At 44.8% G+C, this 17,379-nt stretch overlaps 1 protein-coding gene across 1 annotated transcript in view; it reads left to right on the forward strand.

Moving 5' to 3' along the window:
* Positions 1 to 3,294: 3,294 nt before the first annotated feature.
* The window catches only part of DNAH2 (dynein axonemal heavy chain 2), a 218,871-nt gene continuing 204,786 nt past the window's right edge, over positions 3,295 to 17,379 (forward strand). Inside the window, exons 1-5 of the mRNA XM_030186429.1 lie at positions 3,295 to 3,427; positions 3,833 to 3,921; positions 10,815 to 10,985; positions 12,352 to 12,580; positions 14,700 to 14,810. Coding sequence (XP_030042289.1) covers positions 3,295 to 3,427; positions 3,833 to 3,921; positions 10,815 to 10,985; positions 12,352 to 12,580; positions 14,700 to 14,810 — 733 coding nt within the window. The remainder of the gene's footprint in view (positions 3,428 to 3,832; positions 3,922 to 10,814; positions 10,986 to 12,351; positions 12,581 to 14,699; positions 14,811 to 17,379) is intronic.

Below are 17,379 nucleotides of genomic sequence, written 5' to 3' on the forward strand. Positions count from 1 at the left end.
CCAGAGCTGCGTGCTCAATGGAGATCTCTTGAAAACCCTAACTGGCTAGGTGTGCCCTAGGACAACCTCTGCTCTAACATCACTCTTAAATCTTGAGAATGCCCCTGGCCCATATAAGCACCTCCGATGGCCATACCGCCTTTACAGTTGTATGCGAGAAAAGTTAAGTGCTCAATTTACTGCATAGGGGAGTGTCAGTTACATGCGCAACTGATAATTAATGCCAATTAGTGCATGTTAAGGCTGATTATTGGTATTTATCTCCAATTAGTTGTCAATTTAGTGCCAATTAACTTATTATGCTATGCTCGTAACTGACCCTACTCTATCTCTGATCTCGCAATTGGGCACCATTTATAGAATTTGAGAGTATAAGACTTACTCACACCCTTATAGAATAGTGATTAGGGCAGTTACACGCATAAGTACTATTTCTCCCTGCATTTTCATGCACGAAAGGGTATGTAACTGTGAGCAGCTAGTTAGAGAATTGCCTTTTATGCTCCTGAATTGGCCTCTTTGAAATTTGCTAGTGCCGGGTAGCTACATTTATACTGATCACTGAACTCTTAAAAGTATAAAAGATTTTGGAGTACCACCTGACGACTATCTCCAGGCCAGCTTTTTGATCTTTTCAGGATGCAGAGACCAGCGCCGGTGGGTTTCGTAGCATTTTTAAAGAGAACTGTCCTAATGGCAAAGCGGGTAATCTTGCAATTGTGGCTGGCTGCAGAAAGTCCAATTGTATGGGCACTGGAGGTCGGCTATGATTCACTGTTGCTCGTTGGAGAAGAAGGGAATAGTGGATCTGGCCTCTAAGAGAGGTGATATGTTTTGTAAGACTTGGTCTCCAGTTTGGGACTCTCTCACGCCAGTGGCTTGAAGCAGGATTTTGAACTGTTGAGGTTTAGGTATGGGTTAAAGGGAGGGGGAAGGGGTGGAGGGGGTGAAAGGTGGGGGGGGGGGAGTGGGGGAAGGGGTAGGGAAGGGTATAGGGGTTTCATTGTAATCAAAAAAGCAGACGTTTGGAATATCTTCATGAATCAGCTTTCTTTGTCTATTAACAATTCTGGATGCAAATAAACAAGAATTTATATGTTGAAAAAAGTATAAAAGGTAGGTGGCAACTGGGGCAGATCTAGAGTGGGGAAAAGAAGTTAGGAGGTTAGCCTCATAAATTAGGCAAGTGAATGACAAGCCTGCATGGATTCTCAGCTCTTACAAATAAGTACCTGTATATAATATGAAAGCCGCATTGAACCTGCTATGAGTGAGAAAGCGCGAGGTACAAATGTAAGAAAAATAAAAACTAAATTTGACTGATAATAGAGCAGAAGTTTAGGAGTACAGCTGTTTTTGAAGATCAGTTCCCTAGATTATCCTAGCCAATACATTGACATTTCTCTTTCTGACTGACTTCAGAGCAAGTGGTGGGTCCCCATTTAGCGCTTTTGCTGTTCTTCTCTCCCAGTTTTGGCACTTCAGATGACTGCCTTGTTTTCACTGCAAACAAATGAAGAAGGCTGCTAGTTTCTCTCCCAAAGGACATAAAGTTGAACTGTAAGTGGTGGTGATGGTACTTTTATCTGCCACCAAGGAGACAATTCTATCACAGGGTAGTAACACAGATAGAGAGCCTATTCTGAGGGGCATTTTCATAAGGACGTCCCACTCATAGGTTAAAAAAACCATACATGTTACAGTCATTTTCAAACAGGAAAAATGTTGGGGTTTCCTGTTCAAGATTGCTGGTCCAAGCCCCACTGAGTCTGACACTTTCTGTCAAGAGCAGTCCTCAAATAACCCTTCAAAAATTGTTGGTTAAGCCCCATTGAGTCTGAGAATGTTCAAAATGAACAGCCATTTTCCAAAGTAAAACGTCCAAATTACGAACGCCGAAAAACCAGGGACAAGGACATCTGTCTGGCAGCATTTGTACAAAAATGGACACACAGAAGTCCCTGCAGAGCAGAGGGGCAGCCTAGTGGTCAGTGCAGTAGACTTTAATCCAGGGTTCAAGCCCCATTGCACGCTTGCAGGTGTCTTTAATATTTAGGTACAGTAGGTATATCTCTGTCTCTGGAAGGGTGACCATTTAAAAGTATATAAAAAAAAAAAGAGAGAGCTGAAATGGTTTCCATTTCCAGTATCACTTTCAGGGGTGAGGGAAGGGGGCAGTAACCACTGGGGAATTAAGAAGGGGTCATGCCTTAATCTTTCCAGTGGTCAGCTACTCAGGGCACCTTTTTATACCCTGAATGTGATTGAAACAGGCTTAACTTAACGGTGCCTTTCTTTTTCGAGTTGGACGTTTCTTCACGTTCATTTATCGCTGCCGGATGTCCTAAATTTGGGCTCTCCCTGGTCCCACCTTAAACGCGCCCCTTGTTATTTGGACAAACTGCAGTGTAGCATGTCCAAATTCTGCCTTTTGAAAATTGTGATTTGGCAGATGGACATGTCTTTGGACATTTTGAGACATCCATCTGCTTTGAAAATGAGCACCTTAGGATCATGAGTATCCTTATAAAATAGTGTAACCCAGCATCACTGCACCTAAATATAGGCCCCTAGAAGAAGGGCACCCATCTTTCGACACAAATCGGGAAACGGGCATCCTCAACTGCTTTCCGTCGTGGGGACAACCAGAATTCCCGGGGGCGTGTCGGAAGCATAGCGAAGGCAGGACTGGGACGTGCTTAACACATGGTGTTGGCGGTGTGGAGTGGCCTAGTGGTTAGAGCATGGGTCTTGCAATCCTAGAGGTGGCCAGTTCAAATCCCACTGCTGCTCGTTGTGATCTTGGGCAAGTCACTTAACCCTCCATTGCCTCAGGTACAAACTTAGATTGTGAGCCCTCCTGGGACAGAGAAATATCCAGAGTACCTGAATGTAACTGACCTTGAGCTTCTACTGAAAAAGGTGTGAGCAAAATCTAAATAAATACCATCTATGATAGGTCTATGATGTGTACATGTTAGCACTTGGATGTGACGCACCCAACTTCCAGTATTTTGTAAACTGCCCTGGTAAATGTCGGCTCCGCCTATGTGAACGCTCCTCTAATAATTAGCCGCTATGTCATTTAAGTGTGAAATTATAGATAACGCTCAGGCATGCTTTTCTATCATTTATGCATGTAAGTTTATATTTACCTGTGTGGATGACAGTATTCTATAAATTTAAGAACACAAAAGGCAACCTATTATACAATGAGTGGACAGATGAGTTGTTCAGAGGAAATTGTTGCATTTTTGATTCTGCCTTTTTAAATTCTAGTGTTTTGAGTGAGGCATGGAAGATGCCAAGCATGATTTCACGTTCTCCCACACTTCCGCCCAATCGATATTTTCTGCGCGAGGAGACATCATCTCAAGGCACAGTGATCCAAGCATACTTGAAGTAATTGAGAGAAAATTGGATACTGGTAAGGGGTACTGTTGCTTTGCACCATTGGAGATATTAATGAATAAATCTTGATGAAAGGAACATTACTTGTTGCCCATAAGGGGTGCCATAACGCTACAGGCAGTTAGACTGGACCTCCTCTATATTTTCACAGTGCTGGTGTCATTTGCTTTGTTAGGTATCTTTAACTCCTAGTTGTTAAGCTTGCCAGCAATAAAATACAGGTGTGTTCTGATAGCATTGGTCTTGTTGGTTTTCTTAGCACAGTGCTGTGACACCTGCAGACCCAAGTTTGTATCCCACTGCTACCAGCAATCTGTGCATGACCAATGCTGAGAAGATAGAACTTTGATACATGTAGATCCAGATTCTAATCCTGCCCTCTGGCCCAATCTTATTTTTATCAATATTTGTCTTTTCTCAGAGTCGGAAGAGAGACACACAGACAGTGAAACTGTGGAAGAAGAGGTCACACACTCTGAAACCCCTTCAGAGGATGAATATGTGGATCTGGTAGGTGCAGAAGTTTGAGGAAAAGCTGTGTTAGTGTCTGAAGCACAGAATGGAAAACTATAACTTCTGAGTGCTGAAATTTCTAATTCATAACTCTGCTCTGTGTATAACCCCAGGCAAGTCACTCTGTGTCTCTGTGCCTTGAGTTATACAGTTTTAAGGTGGAATTTGAGCTTACCTGCTAATTTCCTTTCCTTGAATCTGGTCAGACCAATCCAGACTTGTATTCTTTGTCTCCAGCAGATGGTGAACACATGCTGGGCTAGACCAGCTAGATTCAGCTGGTGACTCTCAGGGCAGTGGCCTGTGGATTGTTTTTGCCTGGTTGAGCAAGGGCAATGCAAGAGTTGGAGTTTGCTAAAGGAAGTTTGCTAAAGGAAGTTTTCTGTCTTCGCTCAGGCTTTAACCCTCTGACTGAAGAGGGAAGAAGCCAAAGCCGATCGGTGAACCTCTGTACCAAAGGTCAACTCCTGCTGGTCAAAAATGTCATAACAACAATGTTTTGAAAAAACAAAACAAAACGTAGAGAAGTCCAAGTGCCTGTGCTACAGATTTCTTTAGATAGGACTAAGCTACTGTATATTGCATATTGCACCTAGTATGCCTGGAGTCGCACAAGCTTGGGTCATATCTACATATATACATCTAGCAATAGTCCTATAGACATTCTTCTCCTTATGTGGTCTTGCAAACAGAACAAGAACAATCAACCTATTTGATTGCCAGGACAAGTTTTTGACCTTGAAGTATCCCAGGGGAGCCTGGCACATGTTCAGGCTATGCAGTAACTTAATAACATAGTCAGTGGTAGCAGGGAAAGACCAGTATGGTTCATCTTGTCTGCCCATTATAGTGGCTAGTTATATTCTTCTGTGACTTTATGAACTATGAAAATCATTTAAGCTCATCCTTCAACTCTCCCCACTTTTCCTTCTTGAAAATTAGGAGGGAGATAACCTGATTCAGATGAAAAGCCAAAAGTATCTTGGCAAAAAGGAAGGAATAGGCTTCCGTTTTCATGTCCTGAGAGTCTTGAACAGCTGTACCCTCTTCCATGAGGATTGTTGTTGGCCACATCTTTCCCATGGCCAAGGTATCTATTTTCAGAACCTGGAGAAGAGTCTTGTCCTCTTAAGAGAGAGAACAAAACATCTAAGTGACCACCTGGAAAAAATGGTACCTCCCAGAGTTTGGAAGGAGGTCAGAGACAAGAAAAAGCTGACTGCTGAGAATTCCCTAGAAGCCTTAGACTATTCACATGTGGATGAAAAGACAACTACAGTGTCAGAACAAGTTGATATTTGGAATACACACCTAGCTAAGACCTTAGAGAAAATGGCACCACTAAAAAAAGCTCATATGCCCCACTCACAAATGCTCGCCTTGGTTTTCTCCAGAACTTTGGACCCTTAAGCACAAAGGACGGAAACTGGAAAGGAGATGGCGTAAATTTTGCCTGGATGAGGACAGGCTAAACTGTAGGAATCCCATGACAAATTACTGCCAAGCCTTAACTGCAGCCAAAAAAACAATATTTCTCTCAATGCATCAAATAGGCTGCCAATTCAACTAGGCACCTGTTCAGCATAGTAAAACAGCCTACTGAAGCCCCCACAACAGACCCAGCCTGCCCAGTCACAACTGAACTGCAGTGATTTTGCTGCATGCTTTTCCAACAAAATTAAAAGTCTCTGCTAGGATTTACAGGCAATCCCACTGAGCCTCCAATCAGCTAACCTAGAGCGCACAAACTTGCCCCCTCCTGACACAGACATATGGGACTCTTGGGAGGGCATTGACAAAATCCTAAGAAACCTTTGACCAACTACTTGCTCCCTTGACCGCAGCAGGCAAGCAGGGGCCTCATAGAAGGTACTATAAAAATTGTAAACACCTCTCTTTCTAATGAGCAACTACCAACAGCATTAAAAAGGGCAGTGGTGCAACCTTTGCTAATGAAGAACAACTTTGACCAGGGCAAACTTGAAAATTACCTGCCAGGGAAACTTATAGAACAGTCTGGGATCAACTGTCATGGACGTCATGCTGTCCTCTCTCAACCAGGGAAAAGACACGTTGAATTCAGCCACACCAGCCCAGCACATGTTCACCATCTGCTGGAAACTGAGAATGCACATCTGGACTGGTCTGGATAGATGATAAGGAATGGTTATATAACTTCCAAAGACAGAAGAATGATAGCATTGTCATGCAGAGCATTTGCCAGAAATGTGCTTCCAGGCCATGCACCCCATAGATGACTGCATATATGTTTCTGATGTACTATAATAATAAAATATATAAGGATCCCATCTGATTGCAAAAATTATTCCCCATGGGCAAACAGGAAAGTCAGTTTCACTTGTCAGTGACACGTGGCAGTGCTGAGGAATGTGAGGTTCACTTGGTCTTGTGTGGATCCAGTGAGACGGGTTCCTCTGTGCTCTTCTTTTTTTATCTAAAATTTTCTGCAGTCTCTCTTTACTTTCTGGCAGGCTGCTGCCCTCTAGAGAGAGCTTTTTTCTTCTGTTTGACTAATAGACATGTAGGGAAAGCATGTGTGTGTTTGTATGTGTATCTGTGTTTTCTCTATACAGTATGTGTCTCTGACCTGGAGATGAGAGGGGAGGGACGATTTGAATGGTGTGGTTCCCAAACATTCCCTTGGTTTGGAAAGAACAATAAAATGAACCCAAGTATGATTATATTTAACCATCAGATCAGGGCCATAGCGAGTTATGTGCGGGCAGTGCGGCCACTCAGAGCACAATGGAGATGGAGGCACCGAAACTGTACCCCGTCCATTGGGCAGGGTGGGAATGCTAGTACATGTGTTGCACAGAACACATTTCTGTCTTGAGATGCTCTTACATTAGATGTTGATGTCAACAGATTTCAAAGGACAGATTTTACACTTTAATCATATAGGACCGGTTTCATTATATGGCTCCCAAAGTTGGGCACCAATAAATCCACACTAAGCTAGTATTCTGTAAAGGGCACTCTGCTTCCCGTCTCGTCTTCCACCAGGGTCGCTTTACTCATACTACCCCTCTCCTCAAGACCCTTCACTGGCTCCCTATCCGTTTTCGCATCCTGTTCAAACTTCTTCTACTAACCTATAAATGTACTCACTCTGCTGCTCCCCAGTATCTCTCCACACTCGTCCTTCCCTACACCCCTTCCCGTGCACTCCGCTCCATGAATAAATCCTTCTTATCTGTTCCCTTCTCCGCTACTGCCAACTCCAGACTTCGCTCCTTCTGTCTCGCTGCACCCTACGCCTGGAATAAACTTCCTGAGCCCCTATGTCTTGCCCCATCCTTGGCCACCTTTAAACCTAGACTGAAAGCCCACCTCTTAACATTGCTTTTGACTCGTAACCACTTGTAACCACTCGCCTCCACCTACCCTCCTCTCCTCCTTCCTGTACACATTAATTGATTTGATTACTTTATTTTTTGTCTATTACATTGTAAGCTCTTTGAGCAGGGACTGTCTTTCTTCTATGTTTGTGCAGTGCTGCATATGCCTTGTAGCGCTATAGAAATGCTAAATAGTAGTAGTAGTAGTAGTAGTAGACCTGCCCATGCCCCTCCCAAGGCCACACCCTCTTTTGAGTTGCATGCTATGAAATTTATGCAAGCATGTTATAGAATAGGGTGTGCGTAACTCATAATTACTGCCAATTAAGTGCCAATAATTTATTGTTCACTTTAAACAGTATCTTTTCAAGCTTAGTTGAGGGGGTTTATCATTAATTGATCCTTATCACTACCCAGCTCCAGTCACTCCTTCTCAATATCCTTCATATAATACTTAAAGGCTACTGAGTATTGGATTCATCAGATAACCACGTCACCACCATTCAGGCTATATATATGAAACAAACAAAGAAAGCAACGGATATGTTTCCAGCTTATACAGAGGAGACGTTCCTTGACACAGCGATTTGTGCGAAACATGATTTCATGTCGGATTAGAAGATGTGCCGAGATGAATAATATTTCTTAAAAGAAAACGAAAGCTCATCCAAGCTAAGTACAGTAGAGATTAATACTGAAAGTTAAAAATTGAAATTTATGAGTTGAAAGTAGAAAGTTAAAACATAGAAAAATATGGATCAATGACGAGCACATGCCCACCATAACAAAATGCCTGGCTCATATATATAGCCTGAATGGTGGTGACTTGGTTATCTGATGGATCCAATCATAGGAGCCAACTTTTCAAAATTATTGGGGGTGCTAAGCCCAATGGAAATAACCTCTCCCTGGACACGTACGAGGAATTTTCTGAATATTGGGGGTGCTCAAGCACCCACAGCACCCACAGAGTCGGCTCCAATGGATCCAATACTCAGTACCCTTTAAGTATTATATGAAGGATATTGAGAAGGAGTGACTGGAGCTGGGTAGTGATAATAATTTATTGTTGGCATCTAATTGACTAGTTTATGCGCACATCTGGGATCTGCACCCCAATATGGGCAATCTTTACAGAATCTGGGGGATTGTGCCTCTATCCCAAGACCTTCTCTACCATTAGTTGGCAGTACACATAGCAACCAGTAGCAAACTGCACTGTCTGGGTATGTCACTGGCCAGGCAAATATCTGGATAATGATATTCTGTGTCATTATCTGGATATAACTCTGGATAACTTAAGATAGTTTATTTCTTGTCCTAAGCTATATGGATAGTTATTCGGATACTGGTACTGAATATCGCCAATCTCTGGATAAACCCTGGCTCTGTCCCCCCTCACTTCTCCAGTCTCTTTGGATAGGACTGGGCAGTTTTACCTGGATAGTGGTGCTGAAAATCATTATAATGCCACTAAAATTCTATTGATGGTGTCAGCCAGTGCTGCTTATTGGGTAATGGGTACTGTGCTAGCCCAGCAGGTATAGAGGTATGCCAACAGTGGGGATTAGTGGAGTGTGATGGCGAAAGCAGTGACCAATGGAGTAGCCTAATAGTTAGTACAGTGGACTGAGAACCAGGGGAACTGGGTTTGATTCCTACTGCAGCTCCTGGTGACCCTGGGCAAGTCACTTAACTCTCCATTGCCCCAGGTACAAAACTTAGATTGTGAGCCCACTAAGGACAGGAAAGGTACTCGCAAATAGTGTTTGTCAAATCCATGACCCTTTACACTTTAACCTTGCATTCGAGCCATGCGCTAAAGCTCAGTGCAGTTTCTTAATGTATGTTAAAGAAAAACTTTTGCCTCCCAATGGAGTATGCAAATATATTGTGTGCAAAAATGCACGCTAACATGGAAGCGCACCGGAAACATGCCCACATGTGCTAGCAGGAGCCATAGTTTGGGCACAAAACAAATTGTATTGACACTCAGCGTTGCATGAACAGTGGAATGCTGTCCTGCACAGAAATATTGTGGGTGTAAATTTTTTTTATTTATTTTTTGTTACATTTGTACCCCGCACGTTTTCCCACTCATGGCAGGCTCAATGCGGCAGGCAATGGAGGGTTAAGTGACTTGCCCAGAGTCACAAGGAGCTGCCTGTGCCAGGAATCGAACTCAGTTCCTCAGGACCAAAGTCCACCACCCTAACCACTAGGCCACTCCTCCACACAGACAAATTGTAGCTGTGCACTGCACACAGTTTTAATGGCAATGTGCAAGAATGCTATGTCACGCATAAACGTCAATATTATTACATAATACTATAATATTTCTGCACAGAATAATGTGAGCAGCCCAGTGCTTTACTAGTTAATTCAGCAAATTTCCCTTTCAGTTCCCTAGCCCCTGCTGGTTTGTTTGTTTGTTTTTCTGAATCCATCCCCTTCAACAAAACAGAAGAAATTAAGGGTCCTTCAAGTCTGCAGTAAAGAGAAGTAACAGGCCTGAAATGCTCATTAATGCTGCCCACAGAACAAGCTAACCTTTTACTCTTCCTCAGACCTGGCATTAAAGCTCAGGTGACAAAAAAAAACTGTGCATCTCTTGGCACAAAACTTGTTTCAACGTAGGGCGCCTACAGTTGTGCACAGAGCCTACCACTTTTATAACACTGGCCCCAGAGTAACTTAATTTAATTCTAAAGCTTTATTAAAGTAGGGTTACCATATTTGGTCCCCCCAAAAGAGGACACATACCCCTCCACCCCGTCACCCATCGGCCTCCCCCCCCCCCCCGTCCCCTCGTCACATCCCCCTAATGATGTCCTATCCTCCCCTTACTCTACTGACCTGGTGATCTAGTGACCTCTTCGGGGCAGGACAGAGCCCCCTGTTTCCTGCCTAGAGCGCCTGCATTTTGTTCCCCTTGCAATGGTGATGGTCCCGGCGCCAATTCAAAATGGCCGCCGAGAATCGAAGTGTCTTGCGAGGCCGCTTCAACTCTTGGCAGTCATTTTGAATCGGCACCGGGACCATCAGCATTGCAAGGGGAATAGATTGCAGGGGCAGTGCTCCGGGCAGGAAAGAGGGGGCACTGTCCTGCCCCGAAGAGGCCACTAGACCACCAGAGCAGTAGAGTAAGGTAAGGGGAGGGGACTAGGATAGGACACCATTAGGCCCGCCCACCAGCCAGCATGCCCGTTTATCCGGAAATCCAGACAAACGGGCAGGCTGGCAAAACCCGCCTGGTTGCCCGGCCATGTCCTCAAAAAGAGGACATGTCTGGGTAAAACTGGACATACGGTAACCCTAGCCGCAAGGAACAAGGTGCTTCCCTTCCGCAAGAGGTCACTTTCAAGAAATTAGGAAATATTGCCCGGGATGCTCTCTTAACTGTGGCAAAGGAAACACACTGCCAGAGAAGGCTTTGAAGAAGAGGATTAATGTGTTTGTGTGACATATCATTTTGCCACTGTGAATGGTGATCAAAACAGTGCGTCTTGTCTTTTGCTTCATTCCTAGAAACCCCATCTGAAGCAGCGAGTGGTCCTGAGTGGCCTGAGAGAGGACATGTGGACCGAGCAGCATGACGCAACACTTGATGAGTTTGTGACAGACGTGAGCTGCAACGCTGTTTCCATATACATGGATCTACATGGGAGGCTGAAGGTGGATCTTGGCATGCCCACACAGGTGACTGTAGGCCTCTGCTGGGAGTGTTGGATGAGGGGCAATTGTCTGTAGTTTTCAGGACTGTCTGGGGGTAAACAGTGCTCTGTGTAGTCAGTGGGGGTTCCAGCAGGGGGTCCGATCTCCCTCCAATGCTGCGGTTGTCCCAGGGTTGGAGAGTGTTTTCCTCTGGTGATGCAGGTGATCAGTCCCATACAGATGTGGTTGCTCTTGTGGCTGAATATCGACCGGCCAATATTCAGTACTGTTTAACCAGCCAGGAATAGCTCCTGGCCAGTTAAGTAGTATTTCGCCAACTAACCGCTAATATTCAGCGGGAGATGTCCGATTTATCTCTGCTGAATATTTGCAGTTAGTGCATAGCAGCTAACCGGCCATATCATGCATATTCAAGTGCTGGCCGGCTAAGTTTAGCGGCCAAATCAGACCACTTAAATAGCAGTCCTATCTTTGGCTGCTATAAACTTAACTGGCCAGTGCTGAATACTCACTTAGCTGGCTAAGTTTGAGCCAGTCAAAAAAAAATGGTATTCCATGCTGGTCACTTTAAACGGCCCAACATTGAATGTCCATGGTCAGCGCTGAATGTGGTATATATGTGGGCTGCCTCTCGTATATCGGGCCCCGTAGATATAATTGAACACTGCTGAATACTTACATCATCAGTAATGCTAAATCAACCAACAGCAGTTTAAGCTGCTTAACTGCTCCTGCACCCCCTTAGCGTCTCTTTTCTCCAAACTGAAGAGCCCCAGCCTCTTTAGCCTATCCTTATAAGTTCCATCCCCTTTATCATTTTGATCGCTCTTCTTTGAACCTTTTCTAATTCATCACTAGCAACTCAGACCCAGATAATGGCCCTGGAAGTTTCATTGGCCATTGTTGCTAGTGATGGTGGCTTAGATGAAATTTACCGCTGTACTTGTTGGTGATTAACATGTGGCGATGAGAAGATGATCATGATTTTTCATTTGAATATTCTCAATTATGACTTTGGTCAAGTTATATGTATTTTTATACTGCATGTTTTCTTGTTTTATATATGGGAGGGGAAGAGAAATGGGACTTGATATACCGCCTTTCTGTGGTTTTTGCAACTACATTCAAAGCAGTTTACATATATTCAGGTACTTATTTTATACCAGGGGCAATAGAGTGACTTGCCCAGAGTCACAAGGAGCTGCAGTGGGAATTGAACTCAGTTCCCCAGGATCAAAGTCCACTGCACTAACCACTAGGCTACTCCTTATGAGATAAGGTCATGTAAATGATGCTTCATATTTGTACAGATTGCGTAGCTACATAAAAACAGATATAATCACACAAAACTCAACAGCACAAATAACTGTATTTTTTTTGCCTGTCATAGCATGTAGATCAGCTGATGTACTTTATACGTAAAGAGAATGAGAAGCTCAACACGGAGAACTTTGAGGACATGGTACAGTTTGGTTCACTACGGGCTGGCCACATCGAGGCTTTGCTGAGGCTCATGCTTGGCATCTATGTTCCCAGGATCTTTGGTAACACCACCTGGCCCGAAAGCATCAAGAACAACTTTTCAGCTCACCTGCATCGTTTCCTCGCCTCCCTCACAGGTGTAGAAGCTGTTTTGTTTTGCTTTGCTTCCAACAACCTTAGTAACCAAATTTTTCAAGCCACCTCCTTGCCCCACCCTGGTTTCCATGAGAGATGATATTTCCTCCCTGTCCCTCCAGACCAGTCTAGATATGTGGGTTTATGCTCTCTTACCAGCAGATGGAGACTGAGAACTGCTGGCTTGATGACATTATCATGTAAGGATCCTGTGCAGTCTACAGCTAGCCAGTATTTCTCAGTCTCCAAGAGATGATAGACTAGTACTCCTGTGCAGTCTGAGTGAGTTGTCGTGAAAGGATTTGGAGAACTAAGTTTTCAGAGGTTGGATTGTTTTTTTGCAGCATCCCTCCTGTGAAAGTGATGATCAAGAAGGCTTGGGCTGGCTGAGCCAGTTCAGAAGCCCTGAGGTGCAGAACCCAATGGCATTGGGTCCCTTCCCCCCACCACCTCCACCCCACCCCCACCTACTGCTCCGGTCTGCCATCAAAGGATGCTTGAGGCCTTTGTCAGCAGCTCCTCTTGTCTTCTTTCCCTACTTTTGGACTCCTGTTCCAGAGCAGACAGTTGCTTTATGGCATCTACAGTTTATCTGCAGGAGTTCACCAGTCACAATGAAAGCTGGGCAACCCTCAGCTTGGAAGTCACCAAAGGTGTGGCTGCATTTTCTTGGCAGTCACAGGAGAAAGTGTAATTGCAGGTAAGCAAGGGTTCATCATAGACTGTAGAATAATGCAGAAACACCATCCCAGTCCCACCTACCATCCCTCCAAGGCACATGATGAAAAAGGCATGAATAATAGCTAACATACAACTATTATAAACTGTCTAAGCTTGGTATTGACTGAAAGAGAGAACTAATATGCTAGTCTAAAAAAGAGCCATTCTGTGCTGGATGTCATCAAAAGTACACCTGCATTATCTTTTATGGCGAACCCGCTTACAGGTAAGCAACTCTGAGCTGCAGATAGGAAGAGTTTGAGAAAATACTTCTTTATGAGAGAGTGTTAGATGTCTGTAACAACCTTCCAGCAGAGGTTTCATTATTACAGTCTGACTGGAACAGAAATAGAGGACAGTGGTACAGTGGCGTTCCTGGCCTGGATGGCACCCGGGGCGGAGCGCCGATGCGCCCCCCCCCCCACCGCGGGTGCAGCGCGCCCCCCTCCGGTGAAATGACCCCTCCCCCCCGGGTGCACGCCGCTAGGGGGGGTGCCGCGGTGCGCGCCTGCTCCGAGTTTGCTAAACTTCGCTTCGCTGCAGCTCCCTCTGCCCCGGAACAGGAAGTAACCTGTTCCGGGGCAGAGGGAGCTGCAGCGAACGAGCGACGAAGTTTAGCGAACTCGGAGCACCCGGGGCGGACCGCCCCCACCGCCCCCCCCTTGGTACGTCACTGCAATGGTAATAACAAGATTAAGAAGTTACAGTACTCCAGTCCTTGGAGAGGCAAGGTGGTACAGAGAAAAGAAGAGACAGATAAAGGAAGCAGGAGATAGTTACCCAATAGCCTGCAGTGTCACCAGGTATGGCCCAGCAAGTAGATTGAGATTTAGGTGACCAGATGTTTGGGTAATAGCCTTACTAGTTTCCAGCAACTATTTCACTAATTTAGTATCTTTTTAGACCATAGGAGCCAACTTTTCAAAATTATTGGAGGTGCTAAGCCCAAAGGAAATAACCCCTCCCTGGACACATACAAAGAACTTTCTAAATATTGGGGGTGCTCAAGCACCCACAGCACCCACAGAGTCGGCTCCTGTTTTAGACTATTTCAAAGTTTGGTGGTAAGATATGGGGAGGGGTAAGGCCTGGATGTTGGCTTAAGAGCAGGATCATGTATGCACATCTACCTAGGATGATAATAACAAAATTGCCTGGAATAAGGAGCAAGATCTCACAAGCTGTTACGTTCTATGACTGGCATCTTTTAGTGGTGTGGATAGGCCAATTGGTTTTGTCTGCCATCATCTACTGTATTACTTCATGTCAACACTCTTTTATGTCAACCCAAAACAAAACTCTTTCTTGTTTTACCTTGGCTCAAGTATTTTTGTTTTTTAAATTTTGACTTCCAATTCAACAAATACCACATCAAACAAATCCTGCCTCTCGCTATTTCAGATACACGGCACAAGCTGGAAGGCCACACAGTCCTCTACATCCCAACTGAAGCTCTGAATGTACAACCAGAGATAGCAGTGAAGGACAAGGAGTTGGTGCAACGTCTGGAAAGTGAGTGGCAGTTTCCTTCATTTTATTTGCCCAGGAAGATCCAGCTGTCTGGCTTCTCGTGTGAATCCTTTCAAGTAAAGTCACATGATAGGGAGTATGCTTATGGGGGAGATATATGAAAATGATAGATGTATATTACTGATAAAATACACAATACAAAATAATAAATTAAAAATTACAGTATAATACATAAAAATATAAGCTAAAAATCTAAACCAAGCAATCGCATACAATTTTTAAATAGAGAAATACATAAGTATTTATAATATCCAGTATATCAAAAAATTGCAAAAATATTCAGTCCAAATTCATGGAAAAGCAACAGAAAAAAAGTGGGCGCTGAGTTTCTTTCTACATTTCAGCTAATCCTTTTCAACCCACAAGCCACTGAGAAGCTCATTCCATGACTGGGTGGCTATGATTGAGAGCAGTTTAAACCTAAAATTCAATACAATAGAGGTATAACAAAAATCTATGCAGTCTGACACAGGGGCGTAGCCAGACACCCAATTTTGGATGGGCCTAGGCCCAAGATGGGTTGGCAGAAGACCCCAACCCCATCCCACTGGTCATTTGGTCTCTCCTTCTCTCGCCTGCATGCCATATGGTCTCTCAAATATCCCCCCTCTCCTGCACACCCTTTAAATAGCAGATTTTCACCGGCAGTAAACAGCAACTAATACACAGTACTCATGTTGGCCCCATATCCTTCCCACTGATGCAGCTTCCTGTTTCTGCATAGGCGGGAATAAGTCAGAGGAGAAGGCTTTGGGGCCGGTGTGAGCAGTATGTATCAGTCGCTGCTTCCTGCAGGCGAAGATCTGCTATTTATAAAGTATGCAGGAGGGACAGTTGTTGGGAGTTTTCAGCTTGGGAATCTCTGCCAGCCACATCATAGGTGTGCTGCTGCTGGTGGGCCTGAGCTCAAAGTGGGTGGGCCCGGGCCCACCCAAGCCCATCCTTGGCTACGCCACTGGTCTGACAGCATAACGCTCGCTGAGGTACATATTTAGAAATTTTCTCTTGAAGGTATGCAGAACCTTGACCCAACCAAAGCCTAAATAATAGTGCCAGTAACTTAAATACGAAATTTCACTGGCAACTAGTGAAGACTCTTTGACATGAATGAGACAGGAAAAGTTACCTAATACCATTCTAGTGATGGGGCAGGAAAAGTCACCTAGTGTAAGAACCATAGGTTAGCATGGGAATTTTGACCATGTTGTATCCTCACTCTTTCTCGGCAGGGGGTTTTGAGGAGGGATTCCTCAGCTACTGCCCAGTTAAATCATGGCGGTTGGCTGATCCCTAGATTTTCAGTGGTACATAATTGGACAGTGCTGCTGAAAATTCAAGAGGTGGCTGTTGCATCACTGTCTGGTTAGTGCCAGGGCTGTCTGGTGACAGATTCTGTGCAGAACTGGGATTTACATAGTAACATAGTAGATGACAGCAGAGAAAGACCTGCACGGTTCATCCAGTCTGCCCAACAAGATAAACTCATATGTGCTACCTTTTATGTATATACCTGACCTTGATTAGTATCTGCCATCCTCATGGTACAGACCGTAGAAGTCTGCCCCCCACCCCCTTTTCAGCCCACTAAGCAGGTAAGTGCCCAGATAAAGTTCGGACAGCAATAAAGGTGTCTTAACTTTATTCTGCCAGTTTTCTGGGCATTGTCTGAATATTGGCTGACTCCCAGAAAACTTCCGTCAGCTGACCAAGCTGCAGTGTCCAGATAACGCCTAGTCCATGGTGGTCAGCACCTTTAAGATTGCTGACTGCCCTGGGCTGAATATCAGTCCTTCAGATACCAGCACTTATATGTGTACTGTACATGCCAGATTTCACAAAATTACTACTACTACTACTACTACTACTTAACATTTCTAGAGCGCTACTAGGGTTACGCAGCGCTGTACAATTTAACAAAGAGAGACAGTCCCTGCTCAAAGAGCTTACAATCTAATAGACAAGTGAACGGTCGGTCCGATCGGGGCAGTCAAATTGGGGCAGTCTGGATTCACTGAACGGTAAGGGTTAGGTGCCGAACGCAGCATTGAAGAGGTGGGCTTTAAGCAAAGACTTGAAGATGGGCAGGGAGGGGGCTTGGCGTAAGGGTTCAGGAAGGTTGTTCCAAGCATAGGGTGAGGCGAGGCAGAATGAGCGGAGCCTGGAGTTGGCGGTGGTGGAGAAGGGTACTGAGAGGAGGGATTTAGCCTGTGAACGGAGGTTACGGGCGGGAACGTAAGGGGAGATGAGGGTAGAGAGGTAGTGAGGGGCAGCAGACTGAGTGCATTTGTAGGTAAGAAGGAGAAGCTTGAATTGAATGCGGTATCTGATCGGAAGCCAGTGAAGTGACCTGAGGAGAGGGGTGATATGAGTATATCGGTTCTGGCGGAATATGAGACGTGCAGCAGAGTTCTGAACAGACCGAAGGGGGGATAGATGGCTAAGTGGGAGGCCGGTGAGGAGTAAGTTGCAGTAGTCCAGGCGAGAGGTAATGAGAGCGTGGACGAGAGTTCGGGTGGTGTGTTCAGAGAGGAAAGGGCGAATTTTGCTGATG

The sequence above is a fragment of the Microcaecilia unicolor genome, chromosome 14 (assembly GCF_901765095.1).
Source record: "Microcaecilia unicolor chromosome 14, aMicUni1.1, whole genome shotgun sequence".
In the NCBI taxonomy this organism is placed as follows: Eukaryota; Metazoa; Chordata; class Amphibia; order Gymnophiona; family Siphonopidae; genus Microcaecilia; species Microcaecilia unicolor.